General features: G+C 46.8%; 1 protein-coding gene across 3 annotated transcripts in view; it reads left to right on the top strand.

Annotated features, from left to right (window-relative positions):
* The first annotated feature begins 665 nt into the window (after positions 1 to 665).
* LOC107391713 (peroxidasin) overlaps positions 666 to 17,888 on the top strand; it is a 51,077-nt gene continuing 33,854 nt past the window's right edge. For all 3 annotated transcript variants that reach the window (XM_054741946.2, XM_054741947.2, XM_015969135.3), the window contains exons 1-3: positions 666 to 913; positions 13,560 to 13,631; positions 14,911 to 14,982. In XM_054741946.2, coding sequence (XP_054597921.2) covers positions 729 to 913; positions 13,560 to 13,631; positions 14,911 to 14,982 — 329 coding nt within the window. In that variant the 5' untranslated portion in view covers positions 666 to 728. The remainder of the gene's footprint in view (positions 914 to 13,559; positions 13,632 to 14,910; positions 14,983 to 17,888) is intronic.

Genomic DNA, 17,888 nt, shown 5'->3' with positions numbered 1-17,888 from the left:
ATTTTCAGTTGGATGCACGTGACTCATGACATCATCAGAGAGAAACAGATCAAGTGACAAAGCCACCACTAGGAGGCGTGTGTTGTACAGGCTGACAGGTGAGATGGGAATGGGACACACCTGGACCTGGGTCAGTCAGCAGATTAGCTGTTAGCTTTGGGGTGGAGGGCTGTCACCGACCAGCCTACAGCTCTATTCAGATCCATCCAGAAGCATATATCTGGATAGAGCTAACGATGATAACATAACCTTTACTAGGGTCCTCTTGTATAATGCGAGGCTTCCAGTTAAGAGTTTTTAATGTTTAATACTTTAATCACATATTTGTACTTTTCATTTGGCATTGTAGAGGTTCCGAATTTGGGGCGAACTTCCTTAAAGAAAACATTGAAAGCAAATAATCACAATATAAATATTTTACTGAAATTCCCAATCAGATCATTAGTTTGATTCTGTTTTTCATTTCTTTTGTAGTAAGTTTGTGTTTAACTAACGTGAAAGGCGGAAGTTGTAGTCTTTTATTTGATCTGTGCGTTATCAACGGAACGGTCGGAGTTCGGTTCAAGAATCTCGACTAGTTTTTCCACCCAGTTGGACCCAGTGCTGCGTGAAGCCTCTCCCACTGTGTGTGTGTGTGTGTGTGTGCGTGCGTGCGTGCGTGTGTGTGTGTGTGTGTGTGTGTGTGGAGAGAGAGAGAGCTGCTGGCTCTGCTCGGCTCACTGCTGGAAATGGCGATCCGGAGTCGCCAGCACTTTTCTCCGCGTCTTCTCCTCGCTTCTGCGGCTTTCTTCCTCTTCTTTGCGCAGTTTGCGCATTCTTGTCCGAGTCGCTGTCTGTGCTTCCGAACCACCGTGAGATGTATGCATCTGAACCTGGAAGCCGTGCCGGTGGTGTCTCCTCAGACAACCATTCTGTGAGTACTGCTCCTTTTTCCCACATCTAAACTACAGGAACCAACAACGGCACCGGGCTGGGGTCGACCGGGGGGTTGCGCACCTTTGCGCAAGTTGTATCACAAGCTCTTCAATAAAACGAACTTTATTCGGTGATTTTCAGTTGAAAGGGAACCCCCACCGGACATAGGGGTTGGGGTACGTTTTCCTGACACCTGTCAGCTGTTTGGTTAATGAGTGGAGGGTTAGGGTCACACATGAACTCTCCAGAATAAAGTTCCTGGAGGGCAGCATCAGTTGGGATTTCTGTTCCACATCAGATTTGACTGATATAAAAACTTCAGAGCTCCTTATTTTGGATTTCTGCAGAAATATAGCTTGAATCACTGTTTAAATGCATTTGACCTCATTGATCTGTGATCAATACCCATTTTAAGAACCATTTCTGGAATGATTTGATGCATGACTTTGAGGCTTGTTGGGGCCATTCCCACCTCTGGATCTCTTTCCGTTTCCCACACGTTTAACAGGTTGAACTTCACAGTTTCCTTTCATTCTGAGATGAAAGGAAGGAAATTCTTCTAACTTGATGAGCACTTGTGAAATGTGTCCTCCCTGTCAGGAGCCAACCAAACAAATCCCTTCAACGGGCTGCCAGAACACAAAGCTCCACATGTGGACAGCCACTCCAGACATCAGCCACGGTTCTGTCTCTAATACGGGGGTCTATAAATGGATGCACTGAGGGGGACAAAGGGACGAGTCCGGCAGCCAATAAGCCACTAGTCCTGGACCGTGAGGTCACAGCAGCCGTGGACAGAGCCTGCAGTGGAGATGAAAGTCTGATGCGTGCACCAGTGGAAGGATTGTGATTACAGGCGCTTTCATTCTGCTGGAGCTTTGAAGCTGCAGCTACTTGTGTCTCCCTCTTCACTTTGCTCTTCTGTCATGTCGGGACGTGACTTCCTATCCGGGTTTCCTTCAGTCTGCTTTTTGAAAGGTGGCCAGCTGCATGCACCAGGAGAACTTCCTGACAACAAACTGGCAGCAGGAGAGCTTGAAGAGTTGTCCTGTTATAGCCTAAGGAAGCAAGAAAATCTCTAAATAACTGCTTTTATTTTAGAGTTTTGTTAGTTTTAATTACAAATGTAATGTTTGATGGGATGTTCGTCGGGAGAAAGACGCTTGTGGAAGTTTTCTGTACTGACACTTGACCTGGAACGTGCTCATCCAGCTGGCAGCAGCCCGTCCTGGAACCAACAGAACATCTAGGATGGTTCACTACACACTGGTCAAGAGTTTAGTTCCAACATAACTGAAAATGACCCTCTTCGTCATATGGATGATCTGTAACTGGTTTCAGTCTCAGACTACCGGTATTGTATTGGTCCAGGAACAACATGATGTCATACCTTCAGCCAAGTGCAAAACATTTGATTTATTGTATTGCATCTATCCAACAACAACAGCTAGATGTGGTTTCTGGTTCTGTTTTAAACTAGAACAGCAGCATTAAAGTGCTACAGATAGATAGAGTGTTAAGCTACATTTATTATTGTTGAATAAAGTCAGCTTGGGTGAGTAAAGGTCAGAGGTGCATCAGAGCTGCTTTCTAATGTAAATTAGTCATCTTAAAAAGGTGAGAGAGACATGCTAGCCTGAACTGCTAATGCTAGGCCGGGCTGCTGCAAACTCTAGCCTGAACTACTAATGCTAGGCCGGGCTGCTGCAAACGCTAGCCTGAACTGCTAATGCTAGGCCGGGCTGCTGCAAACGCTAGCCTGAACTGCTAATGCTAGGCCGGGCTGCTGCAAACGCTAGCCTGAACTGCTAATGCTAGGCCGGGCTGCTGCAAACGCTAGCCTGAACTGCTAATGCTAGGCCGGGCTAGTGCAAACGCTAGCGTGAATTGCTAATGCTAGGCCGGGCTGCTGCAAACGCTAGCCTGAACTGCTAATGCTAGGCCGGGCTGCAGCAAACGCTAGCCTGAACTGCTAATGCTAGACCGGGCTGCTGCAAACTCTAGCCTGAACTGCAAATGCTAGGCCAGGCTGCTGCAAATGCTAGCCTGAACTGCTAATGTAAGGCTGAACTGCTAATGCTAGGCTGAACTGCTAATGCTAGGCCGGGCTGCTGCAAACTCTAGCCTGAACTGCTAATGCTAGACCAGGCAGCTGCAAACTCTTGCCTGAACTGCTAATGCTAGGCCGGGCTGCTGCAAACTCTAGCCTGAACTGCTAATGCTAGACCAGGCAGCTGCAAACTCTTGCCTGAACTGCTAATGCTAGACCGGGCTGCTGCAAACTCTTGCCTGAACTGCTAATGCTAGGCCAGGCTACTGCAAACGCTAGCCTGAACTGCTAATGCTAGGCCGGGCTACTTCAAACGCTAGCCTGAACTGCTAATGCTAGGCTGAGCTAGTGCAAATGCTAGCCTGAACCGCTAATGCTAGGCTGGGCTAGTGCAAACACTAGCCTGAACTGCTAATGCTAGGCCGGGCTGCTGCAAACGCTAGCCTGAACTGCTAATGCTAGGCCGGGCTGCTGCAAACGCTAGCCTGAACTGCTAATGCTAGGCCGGGCTGCTGCAAACGCTAGCCTGAACTGCTAATGCTAGACCGGGCTGCTGCAAACGCTAGCCTGAACTGCTAATGCTAGGCCGGGCTGCTGCAAACGCTAGCCTGAACTGCTAATGCTAGGACGGGCTAGTGCAAACGCTAGCCTGAACTGCTAATGCTAGGCTGGGCTGCTGCAAACTCTAGCCTGAACTGCTAATGCTAGGCCGGGCTGCTGCAAACGCCAGCCTGAACTGCTAATGCTAGGCCGGGCTGCTGCAAATGCTAGCCTGAACTGCTAATGCTAGGCCGGTCTAGTGCAAACGCTAGCCTGAACTTTCAATGCTAGGCCGGGCTGCTGCAAACGCTAGCCTGAACTGCTAATGCTAGGCCAGTCTAGTGCAAACGCTAGCCTGAACTTTCAATGCTAGGCCGGGCTGCTGCAAACGCTAGCCTGAACTGCTAATGCTAGGCCGGGCTGCTGCAAACGCTAGCCTGAACCGCTAACGCTAGGCCGGGCTGCTGCAAACGCTAGCCTGAACCGCTAATGCTAGGCCGGGCTGCTGCAAACGCTAGTCTGAACCGCTAACGCTAGGCCGGGCTGCTGCAAGCGCTAGCCTGAACCGCTAATGCTAGGCCGGGCTGCTGCAAACGCTAGCCTGAACTGCTAATGCTAGGCCGGGCTGCTGCAAACGCCAGCCTGAACTGCTAATGCTAGGCCGGGCTGCTGCAAACGCCAGCCTGAACTGCTAATGCTAGGCCGGGCTGCTGCAAACGCCAGCCTGAACTGCTAATGCTAGGCCAGGCTGCTGCAAACGCTAGCCTGAACTGCTAATGCTAGGCCGGGCTAGTGCAAACGCTAGCCTGAACTGCTAACGCTAGGCCGGGCTGCTGCAAACGCTAGCCTGAACTGCTAACGCTAGGCCGGGCTGCTGCAAACGCTAGCCTGAACTGCTAATGCTAGGCCGGGCTGCTGCAAACGCCAGCCTGAACTGCTAATGCTAGGCCGGGCTGCTGCAAATGCTAGCCTGAACCGCTAATGCTAGGCCAGTCTAGTGCAAACGCTAGCCTGAACTTTCAATACTAGGCCGGGCTGCTGCAAACGCTAGCCTGAACTGCTAATGCTAGGCCAGTCTAGTGCAAACGCTAGCCTGAACTTTCAATGCTAGGCCGGGCTGCTGCAAACGCTAGCCTGAACTGCTAATGCTAGGCCAGTCTAGTGCAAACGCTAGCCTGAACTTTCAATGCTAGGCCGGGCTGCTGCAAACGCTAGCCTGAACTGCTAATGCTAGGCCGGGCTGCTGCAAACGCTAGCCTGAACTGCTAACGCTAGGCCGGGCTGCTGCAAACGCTAGCCTGAAACGCTAATGCTAGGCCGGGCTAGTGCAAATGCTAGCCTGAACCGCTAATGCTAGGCCGGGCTGCTGCAAACGCTAGCCTGAACCGCTAACGCTAGGCCAGGCTGCTGCAAGCGCTAGCCTGAACCGCTAATGCTAGGCCGGGCTAGTGCAAACGCTAGCCTGAACTGCTAATGCTAGGCCGGGCTGCTGCAAACGCCAGCCTGAATTGCTAATGCTAGGCCGGTCTAGTGCAAACGCTAGCCTGAACTGCTAATGCTAGGCTGGGCTGCTGCAAACGCCAGCCTGAACTGCTAATGCTAGGCCGGTCTAGTGCAAACGCTAGCCTGAACTGCTAATGCTAGGCTGGGCTGCTGCAAACGCCAGCCTGAATTGCTAATGCTAGGCCGGTCTAGTGCAAACGCTAGCCTGAACTGCTAATGCTAGGCTGGGCTGCTGCAAACGCCAGCCTGAACTGCTAATGCTAGGCCGGGCTGCTGCAAACGCTAGCCTGAACTGCTAATGCTAGGCCGGGCTGCTGCAAACGCTAGCCTGAACCGCTAACGCTAGGCCGGGCTGCTGCAAGCGCTAGCCTGAACCGCTAATGCTAGGCCGGGCTGCTGCAAACGCTAGCCTGAACTTTCAATGCTAGGCCGGGCTGCTGCAAACGCTAGCCTGAACTGCTAATGCTAGGCCGGGCTGCTGCAAACGCTAGCCTGAACCGCTAACGCTAGGCCGGGCTGCTGCAAACGCTAGCCTGAAACGCTAATGCTAGGCCGGGCTAGTGCAAATGCTAGCCTGAACCGCTAATGCTAGGCCGGGCTGCTGCAAACGCCAGCCTGAATTGCTAATGCTAGGCCGGGCTGCTGCAAACGCCAGCCTGAACTGCTAATGCTAGGCCGGGCTGCTGCAAACGCTAGCCTGAACTGCTAATGCTAGGCCGGGCTGCTGCAAACGCTAGCCTGAACCGCTAACGCTAGGCCGGGCTGCTGCAAGCGCTAGCCTGAACCGCTAATGCTAGGCCGGGCTGCTGCAAACGCTAGCCTGAACTGCTAATGCTAGGCCGGGCTGCTGCAAACGCCAGCCTGAACTGCTAATGCTAGGCCGGGCTGCTGCAAACGCCAGCCTGAACTGCTAATGCTAGGCCGGGCTGCTGCAAACGCTAGCCTGAACTGCTAATGCTAGGCCAGGCTGCTGCAAACGCTAGCCTGAACTGCTAATGCTAGGCCGGGCTAGTGCAAACGCTAGCCTGAACCGCTAACGCTAGGCCGGGCTGCTGCAAACGCTAGCCTGAACTGCTAATGCTAGGCCGGGCTGCTGCAAACGCTAGCCTGAACTGCTAATGCTAGGCCGGGCTGCTGCAAACGCTAGCCTGAACCGCTAACGCTAGGCCGGGCTGCTGCAAACGCTAGCCTGACCTGCTAATGCTAGGCCGGGCTTCTGTCCACCGTTTCCGTTTGTAGATGAACATTTTTCTGCTGCCACACTAAAGCCAATGTTTACGTGGTGTTTTTTCAGCTCTAAAACCAATATGGTGATTACAGGTTGTGCATATTCTCACACCTTTACTCGTTTGGTGGATATTTTTCCTGCATTCGTTTTCTGTCCACAGATAATAAAATAACAGCAGGCTCACAGATGGGTCCGTATCTGTTTTACCATTTAGCGTTCATTTCCATGTGTGGAAAACACAAAATGACTTCTTTTGCCAACAGCTCAGAACAGTTTTCTTTTTTTCTGGCCCAACGTTTGTCTCAGCTGTCTTCCCTCTGGTGCGCCTTTCTGGGGGAACTAGTAGATTACGTCTTCTCTCCGTTATGCTCTTTCTCACAGATTTAGTGGCTCATTCATGCTGACTTTAAATCTAAACCGTGTGGATTTGTATTGTTCAGAGCGTTCAGTCTGGGTTGAATTTAACTATGTGATCCTCATCAGGAGTGGAACCAGGTTTTTTAGTAAAAAGGACAGAATTAATGGTTGGTAGATCTTATTTTTTCTGCTAATGCAAATACAACTGGAGATTTCTGTCTGAACCCAGCAATAAAACAACTCCTGGTGGGATGGGCTAACTCCTGGATTAGCTTGAACACATAAGCACAACCTTTTGGACTTCTTCTTCCCCTTGTGCCATAGTTTGTGAGTGCAGATGAATAACTAACGTGTTTAAGATGTTTTTGCTGTTTTACTGTCTGTAAACAGCCATCCTGGTCAGCCTGAGTGACAGTGGGACTTAGGATAGTCTGGAATTTGCTGCAGTCAGGTTTTGTGAGGCTCTGTCTGCTGCTTTATGGAATGCAAAGCCAGAAATCCCCACAGCTTTGCTCATTTGCCCACAGAGACGGTTGTTGCAGGGCCTCGGTTCGGTGCCTGTAGAGCTGAAGAGTTCGGAGGAATGATATTGGAACGTTGAAGCCTTTAATACCTGAGCCACACTTTGGGGTTGAAGTTGTGCTCTTTCTTGAGCCTCCTTTCATAGATTTCCTAACTTTTAAAAGACTAAATGATCTGAACTGGGAAGCAGCTTTCCGATCTAATGTGCCTAAAAGGATGCCAACTGAGTGTTCGGACTCTTTTAGAAGGTTTAGTACAAAAAGCGTCCTTTGTGGTGCAACTTGAAGCCATGTTTTTCTCAGCTTGGCAGCTGGATTATTGGTCTGCCTTCCTGTGTGGGTAATTGAGTTGGGTAGGCTGCTCATTTCTAGGCCCTTTTGTTTATTCAAATCCAAGAAACAGCCTGTCAGCCCCTCTCCAGGGCTGTTAGTGTTGCTGTTAGAGTTCCCTCCGGTTCACTGCAGTCTAAAACACATTAACGGGAGTTAACAGACACATTTATTGAGTGTGGGAACAGGTTCAGTAAAGTTGTCGTCATTTTCTGATGACCTGATCTGCGACATGGTTTTCAACTGTTTTGTTTACTAAACGGTTTTTGTAGCTTGTTCCGTGAGCTGAGTGCCACACACATGCTTTAGTCTTGTTCCTTAAAGAGCAGGTCACCCTCAAATCAACCTTTTGTTGTTGATAAACTATATAAATGAGTATCTAATTGCTCTGTAGACACGTTCAGTCAATAGTTTGGCACTTTAGTTAATCTTAGTTAAAATTTAAATAATCTGCCTAAAACTGTCAGCGTTGCACCGTCGTCAGGCAAAAACTCGGCACTGAATTTGAATTTAAATCTGCCATCGCTATTGGCTAAGAGGTACACTATGATGTTAGATGGTACATTATGATGTCACAATGTCGTGAGTGTGTGTATTTGTTAGTGGCTCCGTCCTCGGGCTGCGCATTTCTCAAACAGGAAGTTGGAGTTGAGTAAGAATCTGGCAGGGGGTGACTTGCTCTTTAAAGTGTTCTAGAATTTTTTTTATTTTACAATAGGAAACTGTTCTGTATGTATGTGACAGCTCAAATGGGGGTTAAATGGCCCAGGCAAATGGACAAACAACCCCCGCTATGGTTTCCCCGCTCACTAAACCAGGACATGACTATTAAATGAGCTGCTTGCTGACTGGCCGGTTAACTCAGGCGGCTTTAAAATCTCTGGAAGTCTGGATATTCCCATTGCATCCTGGAAGGTTACATGTGCTCTGACATTCTCCTTTGTCGTTTTCCTTCTCATCCAATAAAGCCATTAGCAGCTCAGGCTAGCGTTACCATCAACCTGTGCTAATGTTAGCATCAACCTGTGCTAATGTTAGCATCAACCTGTGCTAATGTTAGCGTCAACCTGTGCTAACATTGTTCTACGATTAGCGTTACAGCCACCATCGCTTACATTCCTGACGTTTAAGTAGTGCAAATTTAAGGGTGTGCCCCTGCTGATGAGTTCTTGCAGCTTTGCTCAGGCGGAACCATTTTGCCACGACCATTACAAGTTACGTATTTTTGTAGTAAGGTCATGTTGGAAATGGCGCTGCCCTTTTGGTTTGCTGCATTCGACACCTCGAGCTGCCCAAATCCAGCAACATGGCAAAAGCAGGGTTGGACTTGAGGACCTCGTTGCTCTCCTTTGACAACGCGTGTCTTTTTTCTGAAAGATGTTCTGTCGTCCGAGTTTTCTATCTGAACACGTGAACTTATTGAAGCCAGCACGTTCTGATCAGCTGGACATTTCCTTCACGGTTGATCCGACCCAGTCTGCTTGACCTGATGTGGCCTCCTTTGTTAGGAAACCCAGACGTCTTGTCCAATAAAACCAAGAAACAAGGTCCGGTTCATCGCATCACCAACTATTAACATTAAGATGTGCTGGTCACAGTGACTGTGTGCTGCCTGATGGAGCACGTAGCTCCGCCCACATATCCTCCTCCTGATCCCGCGGGGCAGAGCAGACGGGACCGCCTCTGCCTCTGGACCGTCGTTCTGCACCGAGACCCTAGTGAAGGATGGTTTTCTGAGTGTTTCTGTGAAATGCAGCTCGCTCTTTCCTCTGCTCAGTGACACAGCTCCAGATCATCAGCGCTGATCTAAAGTATTTAAAGCTCTCACACCTGTTGATGGATTGATTTGTGTTCGTTATGTGATGGTGCATGTGCTCAGATGTAAGGACCTAAGGTAAACACATATTTTAACCTTCAGAAACATTATTTTTTATTTCTTTATGCAGGAAAATGACTTTTAGATTGATGAAAATGTATAACAAGCTAATAAAATCAGTTTTTTTAACTCTTTGAAACTGGGACATGAAATCTTACATTCCACCTGATTGTAAAGAACTGAAAGCCCACGCTGCGACCGCCAGACGTCGTGACGGTTTGTTGTGTCTTTCTGAGCCTGTCGGAGGCCATCGGCTGACTTCCTGAGCCTCTGAGAGGACAGATCTTTCTCACTTTGGCAGGCGACCATGAATGGTCACTTATACTGATGAATGTTTTGGCTTAAAGAACCATAAAAATCATTTTAGACAACATTAAACACAAAAGGGCTTAAAGGCTCTAGTTTGTTTAAATGGCAGGTTTCATTTACATGATGTGTTAAAAATTCACCATCATTCCTTCTGTAAAACACATCAGGTCCTAAACTAATCCCATCCATTTATATTTGTAAAAATATTATAAAGAATTTATATTTCATCTGTTGTAGGTTGAACATCCTCAGCTTAAAGAAACAGAGACTAGTTCTGTACTGAGAGATGAGCCTCAGCTAAACCGCCTGGAACCGGTTTCTGTTGTCTGAAAACATTATTTGACAACCTTTTACACCACCTTAAAATTTCACTTTGATTATTGTACCTTAAATGTTTGTGTTCATTTACAGACGCAATTAGCTCAGAGCTAGCTACTGTAGCACTTGCTTTTCCTAATATGTCCACTGGAAACTCCATTAAATGTGAAATATGTGGAAATGTAAAGGTTATAAAATAGCTTCTGTATGCAAATGTGGGAATTCTTAGGGACTAAAACAGTTTGAGACACCTTGCTAATGGAATCATTGTAACCTGTTCAATCAAAACGTGAAGAAAATGCATCGTCCGAAGAGCCATCTCTGTAAGAAGAAGAAAATATCATTTCCATAACGCCTCTCAAGGCAAAAATCACGAGGCGCTTCTGAGCATACATGTGTGTGTGTTACCACTCAAACTTTGGGAGAAAACTGCTGTCCTTACATCTGGGAATGCTGTTTCCATCCAATCCGGAGTCCGTCGTTACTCACTGACGACAACTCCATTCATTCACAGCGGTTTGGTTAGAAAAGACTGAACCAGAAGGTTTGAAAGGGATCCAAGAAACACGAGAATACAGAGCTTAGGTTTGCAGGGCTTCATGTAAATGAAGATGCTGTGTTCTGAGGCCAATGACCCATGCCTCTTCCTGTTGGCTCTTCCTTCTTCCATCTCAGGAACGTTGCTAAGCTGAGTCCCATTCTGTCCCGCTCTGAACTTGAGACAGTTCTCCACACCTTCATCTCCTCACGCTTAGACTACTGTAACTCTCTTTTCACGTGTCTGAGCAGAACCTCCCTGAACCGTCTACAGGTGGTTCAGAACGCCTGTGCTCGGCTTCTGACCAAGTCCTCCAAACACACCCACATCACCCCGCTTCTCCTCCAGCTTCACTGGCTGCCAGTCACCTTCAGGGTTCATTTCAAGATCCTGGTTCTGGTCTAGAGGACCTTACATGGACAAGCACCATCTTACATTGGTGATCTTCTTAGTCCCTACACCTCCAGCAGGTCCCTGAGGTCCAGTGATCAAAGCCTACTGGTTGTGCAGCACCAGGCTAAAGGTCAAAGGTGACAGATCATCTGCTGCTGTGGCCCCCAGACTCTGGACCTCTCTCCCCCTGAGCCTGAGATCAGTGGACTCAGTGGTCTCCTTGAAACTCACCTGTTCAGGTTTTGGTTGACCTTCATCTCCCTCTCCTGGTTCTGCTCTTTCTACCATCTCAGCACAGAAACGTCTCTGATCAAAATCATAAACGACCTCCTTCTTGCAGCAGACTCAGGCCAGATTTCCATTCTCATCCTACTCGATCTCAGCGCAGCATTTGACACCATCTCACACACAGTTCTACTCCATAGACTATCCACCATCGGCATTTCAAAAACTCCTCTAAATTGGCTCAAATCATATCTATCTAATCGCACTCAATTCGTCCAACTGCGCACCTTCCACTCTAACCCCAAGCCAGTTACCTCTGGAGTTCCTCAGGGCTCAGTCTTAGGTCCCCTTCTTTTCATAATCTACTTACTCCCACTTGGCAATATCTTCAGGAAATTTAATATTCATTTTCACTGCTACGCCGATGACACCCAGCTCTACTTCTCTACCCAACCAAACCCCCCACTCCCTTCATCCTCCCTTCTCAGTTTCCTCACCGAAGTCAAATCCTGGTTTGCTTCTAACTTTCTACAGCTCAACAGTAATAAGACTGAGATCCTCCTCACTGGCACCAAGTCATCTCTATCCAAGACCAGTTCATTCTCACTCAGCTTCGACAACACCACACTTCTCCCCACCTCCAAAGCTAAGAGCTTGGGTGTCATCTTAGACAACACCTTATCTTTCATTCCTCATATTAACAACACAATAAAAACTGCTTATTTTCATCTACGCAATATCAATCGGCTCCGCCCCTCCCTCAGTCAGCACTCCGCTGCTATTTTGGTCCACAGCCTGGTCACCAGTAACATTGATTACTGTAATGCCCTCCTCTCTGGTCTCCCTTTAAAATCACTCAACAAGTTACAGTTAGTCCAAAATTCAGCTGCCCGGATAATCACTAAGACCTCCACTTTTGATCACATCACCCCTGTCCTGCAACAACTTCACTGGCTCCCTGTCAAATACAGAATTGACTACAAGATACTTCTTCATGCCTTTAAAGCCATCCATAATCTCGCTCCCCCATATCTTTCTAATCTCCTCCACATTGTCACTCCCACTCGCTCTCTCCGATCATCATCTTCACCTTCCCTGTCTGTTCCTCGCACTCGACTTAGTACTATGGGGCCAGAGCTTTCAGCCGCTCGGCTCCAAAACTCTGGAACACTCTACCGCCCGACCTCCGCAATATAAACTCCTTCTCAACCTTCAAGTCTCAACTCAAAACTCACATGTTCCGCCTGGCTTACTCATTGTAACTCCTCCATCCATCTACTCTTTTTAGTCTATTATCCATCGCACTGCTCCGACTCTACCCTTGGGAATTACTTTTAGCATTTATTTCTTGTTGTTTGTATTGCTTGCTTGTTATATTTTGTCCTGTACAGTGACCTTGAGAGCTTTGAAAGGCGCTTGAAATAAAATGTATTATTATTATCTCTGCCTTTCCCGGGATCCACTGACTTTCCTCTTTAGATCTTTTAATCAGAATAGTTTTATAAAATTGTATTTCTAAATTTAACCATTTTGAAGATTTTTTTGTATTTAGAATTTTTTGTTCTTGTTAAACGCCTCGTGATTTTTATCTTGAGAGGGGCTTTATATGAGACAAACGGCTCATATCAGCCGTCAGCACGGCAGTGGAGGGCTGATGGTTTGGGCTAGTTTTGCAGCCATGGAGCCTGCAGCATATAGGACTCTGTTTTCAAGTCTGTCTGACAGCTGAAGCTTGGACCAGATGAGGCCAAACCGAGCAGCAAACCTGCAACTAAGTGGAAGAGAAAAGGATCAAGATGCTGCAAATGTCTCAGCGGAGCTAAACAGAACACATGCAGAACCAACAGTCATTCCGTAATGACGACATGACTGGCTGAATCGGTCTTGCAGCAGATGATTCATTCACATTATTGCATTTAAAGGTGGTTCAGGAAGCTTGTATATGGTTGGTTGAGTTGTTTTTTTTTAAATAAACAACAGAAGCCACATTCAGTTTCTACAAGGTCATTTTAAAGATGACAGATCTTGTTCATGCTTGGATGCTTTGTCTTTTTCTGGACTGCAGGTTGGGATCAGATTACTTCAGGTTCCACATGTGTTGCATCATCGTTCCAACTGATGTTCGTAAATGCTGCATGATGTCACCGCATTACCTGCATGTTGAACTAGAAGTGGTTGGTGCTCAGGCTCTTATCATCTTCAGACAGACTCTCAGGTCTACTGACTGCTGCAGTCCCCAGCTTGTGTGTGTGTGTGTGTGTGTGTGTGGGGGGGGGGGGGATTTCCCTCAAGATTAAAACTCACCAAAAGCTTTTTTTCTGCAGATAACTCAGGATGTTTCTGTGACGGCTCATCAGCTGGTTTCCAGCACAAAGCTGTAAAATGTTTGCATTGATGTGAAAGTACCTTTGATGATGTTCTTTCTGAATTTAACACGTTCTCTCTTTTGCTTTTAGAGACCTGAGGTTCAACAAAATCAAGGATTTACAGCCGGGCTCCTTCCGGCGGTTAAACAACCTCAACACGCTGTGAGTCCACCTCCTCCTAGGCCGAGTGAACAGCTGTGAGACTGTAGCCCACAGCCAACCATCAGTTAGTCTCTCTGTTCCAACATGGATGAGGGATGTGATCCTGCACACACTTTATGTGGCTTTTGGCTTTGATTAAGCTTTTTGGCCTTTGCAACTAGGGCTGCAGTCATTGATTTCCCCTCCTTCCTTTACTTAACCCTCCCACCGTCCTAATGGGCGTGACCCCGCGAGGAAAGTTGACCATCGAGCAGGGTTGATGGTTTATCCCCTGAGGTCCACGTAGCAGGGGTGAGGTGGTGCTCACTCCTCACCCCTGCTACGGTCACACCCATCAGGACGGTGGGAGGGTAAAACAACAGAGCATGAGCGTGCTCCGTTTGTCGTGAAAAGTTAAAATAAAGTTAATTAATAAAATGTAAGGAACATCCTGGATCTGTTTCTTCTCTTTCTTTGTTGAAGGATCAGATCGATGATGTATCATCATCATCATCATCATCATCATCATATACCATGATGCTGATAATAAAGCATGATATTAATATATCACAATAATTTGTCTCTCTGATAATAAAATGCTGAGCAATCCTTCTACTTTCTAATCAGTCTCCTTTGTCTATCTAGAGGGGGCGGGACTTCAAACATATACTGGAACCAGCCACTAGGGGGACGGTTGATTGTTTATCTCGTTAACTTCAGCGCCCCCTGCTGGAACGTCATGTTGAGACAAAAACAGGAAGTCAATAATATTTAGCACTAGCACAAAGAAAAACTTACGTTATTTTTAAAGATGTACACACATCTCAGATGTTTTCGATCATAAAAGTCAAATTGGCCATTTTTAGTGTTTTATTTTAATTGGTTTAACAAAACAATGAATATATGTGAATATGGGACATTTATAAAAAAGGGTCCAAAAGCTTCTCAGTCATAATTCTGCTTTTGATTTAAACTAAACTGAAGTTAAGTCCAATAAGTTGGGAGAAATCAGCTTTTCCTGCTATCCAGATAGTCAGTCTGGATTTACCGGGAATGCTCAACAGCTCTTTTTAAGGCTTCAGCACCACAAACGTTTGAGTTGGACTTTAAAACACACTGACAATATTATCTGTGTGTAGGAAAAACGCATTTAAACAAGGCAACTTTGTTTGTTTAGCACATGTCGTACACCGAGGCAGTTCAGTGTGATTTCCAGTTAGCGAGCGAGAACATTAAAATCCACGTGACAGCGATGGAGATGGCGAACGCCTTTAATCATAACCCCTGTTTGGTTTTTCAGACTTTTAAACAACAATCATATCCAAAGGATCCCCAGGGGAGCGTTTGAAGACCTCGAAAACCTCAAATATCTGTGAGTTTCTCTTGTGTGAAATTTAGTTTCTGAGTCTAAGAATGAGTTTTACTCAAAGATCATCATCCAAACATGCTGAGCTGCACTTTGATTTCTGTGCTTTTTGTGGATTTTCCTAACAGGATAAAAGGACTCTCCTACGTGTAACTTTATTTAGCATTGGTGGGTAGAAATCTTTTCACATTTGAGTGAAAAATGAGGAGAAATCTGCACATTTGACTCCTAAGAGAAGGATTCGGAGCACATTCCTGACATTCCACCTCCGGTGTTTGTGATGAAACCCTGCAGTTGTTTAGTTTTAATGAGAGAACCCTCCTGACTAAAAGCACAGCTGATGTGAAGAATGAACCGCCGCCACGACCTCTGTGATCATGTTCAGGTGTCTGGTTTCTCTCCCCTCTTCCTGTTTAGTCATCGGACAGATAGCCTCTTCTCTTCCTTTGGACTTCAGTACGTCCCCTCCTTAAGACCGAATGGCCAGGTGGACGTCTGCAGAACAACCAGATCTAATCATGGGAATCCATTTGGTTTTGATCTGTTTTTTACATTTTTGAAACTGCATCACATTAGGTCTCCATTAGAGCTTGCTGTCTGATCTCAGATGGAAAACCTGTTGGCCTTTTGCAAGATTTTGGGAATAACTTTGCAGCCGTACATCAAGTTAAAACAAAACCCCTGAAGTAAACAAGCATTTTTATTTAGATAATTAAGTTTAGTCGTGTTGTTTTAAAGTAGATTTTACGCCAAGATCAAGATAAAAGTAGAAACAGTAGTCCACTCACATTTTCCGTTTGAAAAATGCACCACAAGGAGGAGTTGCCTGGCAGGTCAAGAGGGTGGAGCTGCTAAAACACACACACACACACACACACGCACGCACGCACGCACGCACACACACACACACACACACACACACACACACACTCAGGCTCACAGTGGCATTGTGACATCATTTGGTACCAGCTAACATCATAGGGTTCCTCATAGCCAATAGCGATGGCTGATTTAAATTCAAACGTAGTGCAGAGTTTTGACCTGAAGAGGGCGCAACACTGACAGTTTTAGGCAGAATATTTAAATTTGAACTTTGAAGCCCTAAAGTGCCGTGCATGTCTAAACCACGATTAGAGACTCATTTATGTAGTTTATCAGGGTGGCTTTCTCTTTAAGAGACGGTGGCACAGGAGTTAAGCGCTCGCCCCGTAATCGGAAGGTTGCAGGTTCGAGCCCCGCTCAGTCTGTCGCTGTCGTTGTGTCCTTGGGCAAGACACTTAACCCACCTTGCCTGCTGGTGGTGGTCGGAGGGACCGGTGGCGCCAGTGCTCGACAGCCTCGCCTCTGTCAGTGCGCCCCAGGGCAGCTGTGGCTACATCGTAGCTCATCCCCACCAGTGTGTGAATGTGTGTGTGAATGGGTGAATGACTGATTGTGTTGTAAAGCGCCTTGGGGGGTTCCAGGACTCTAGAAGGTGCTATATCAAATACAGGCACTTTACAAGTTAAAACAAAGCGTCAGGAGAAGTGCTGCCGGGACTGAATCGGTTCTTATTTACGGTTTGGAGTGAGCGTACGGACTCAGCGGTGCAGCATTTGGACTAAATTCAGATCACGTCTCCGTGCTTGAATGTGAAGATGCCTCCGCTCTCAAACCCAGGCCTGTCGTCTGATTTAAGGGGTGCTGGTATTAAAGTAGCTGTCGTTAACTTTATTTAGTCACTTTTAGCTCCTTTCAGGCTTTAAAGCTGAGCGACGGGAGCTCGCGTCCAAACTGGCTCTTTGATGGTAGAGCAACATGAGTTTGTCTACACACAGACCCTGCGTCGATGTTCCTGTCCGCGTTCTCCGTGCTCTTTGTGAAACACACACACCATCCCGTCAGAGGGATTCTAAAGCCCGGCTCACATGGCAGGATTTTCACAGCATGAGCGACCGACCACACACGTGGTGATAAAAACAATCACGCATGCATCAGCTCTGATCCCACGGCGATTACCGCACACGCTTTCACTCGCAGACGTTCTAAGTAAACAAACATGGCGGAGGAGGAGCGTGCAGCTCGTTTCTGTCACCTCACCTGGGTAAACGTCACATTCAACAGGTAGCACGTTCGTTTGCCCCCAAAAATCAGATCAAAAATTCCAACAAGTTCAAGATCGGAGCGTTCCCGACGTGCTTCCAACCTTACCAGAACACTCGTAACACACCACACAAGGCGGGAATAATTAATATTTAATAATAATTGGCACAATCATCCTGCCGTGGGAACCGTGTTTGATACCCCGCTTTTATTTTGATAGGACACTTCCACTTTAATCCAGTCTGAATTCGTACGCAAGCTAAATATTTAGATTCGAACCACATTTATGTTTAGATTTGATTCTAAATGTTTATTTGTAAAGTTATCATTTGAATGTAAATGTTGTAAAAAATAGCTGTTGATTTGAATTCTTTCACAATAAGAGCCTAATATTGTTTGTTTCTAAAAAAAAATAAAAATAAAAAAACAAACAAGCTTCCCGCCATCTCACATCAGGCGGGACTTGATTCAGAGGGAAAACAATCTCTTCCACCGATGTTGCTCTGAGCCCCCATCGTGTGCAATCGTGAAAAAGTGAGATCTGATGGGAGATGAAGGGCCCAACAGCTGGAAGCCATTGCTTTCCTGGTGTCACGTTTCTCTGACACACATCATGGAGGGAGAACGCTCACGAGGACGCTAATCCTGAACACGAACCTTATTCCTTCAGCCTGTTTGACGTCTTCTGTGTGGAAATCACAGAAAGTGGAGACACACGGGGAAAATATTTCACACAGAAAGATATTTTGGTGTTTATTATTGTTGTAATAACTGCTTTTTCCCCACACCATTAATATATGCAGGTGTTGTACAGATTAGGGCTCATTAGC

Source organism: Nothobranchius furzeri, chromosome 18, assembly GCF_043380555.1.
Source record: "Nothobranchius furzeri strain GRZ-AD chromosome 18, NfurGRZ-RIMD1, whole genome shotgun sequence".
Classification (NCBI taxonomy): Eukaryota; Metazoa; Chordata; class Actinopteri; order Cyprinodontiformes; family Nothobranchiidae; genus Nothobranchius; species Nothobranchius furzeri.
The sequence above is the reverse complement of the archived record's forward strand: the minus strand, read 5'-3'. Positions and strand labels throughout refer to the sequence as shown.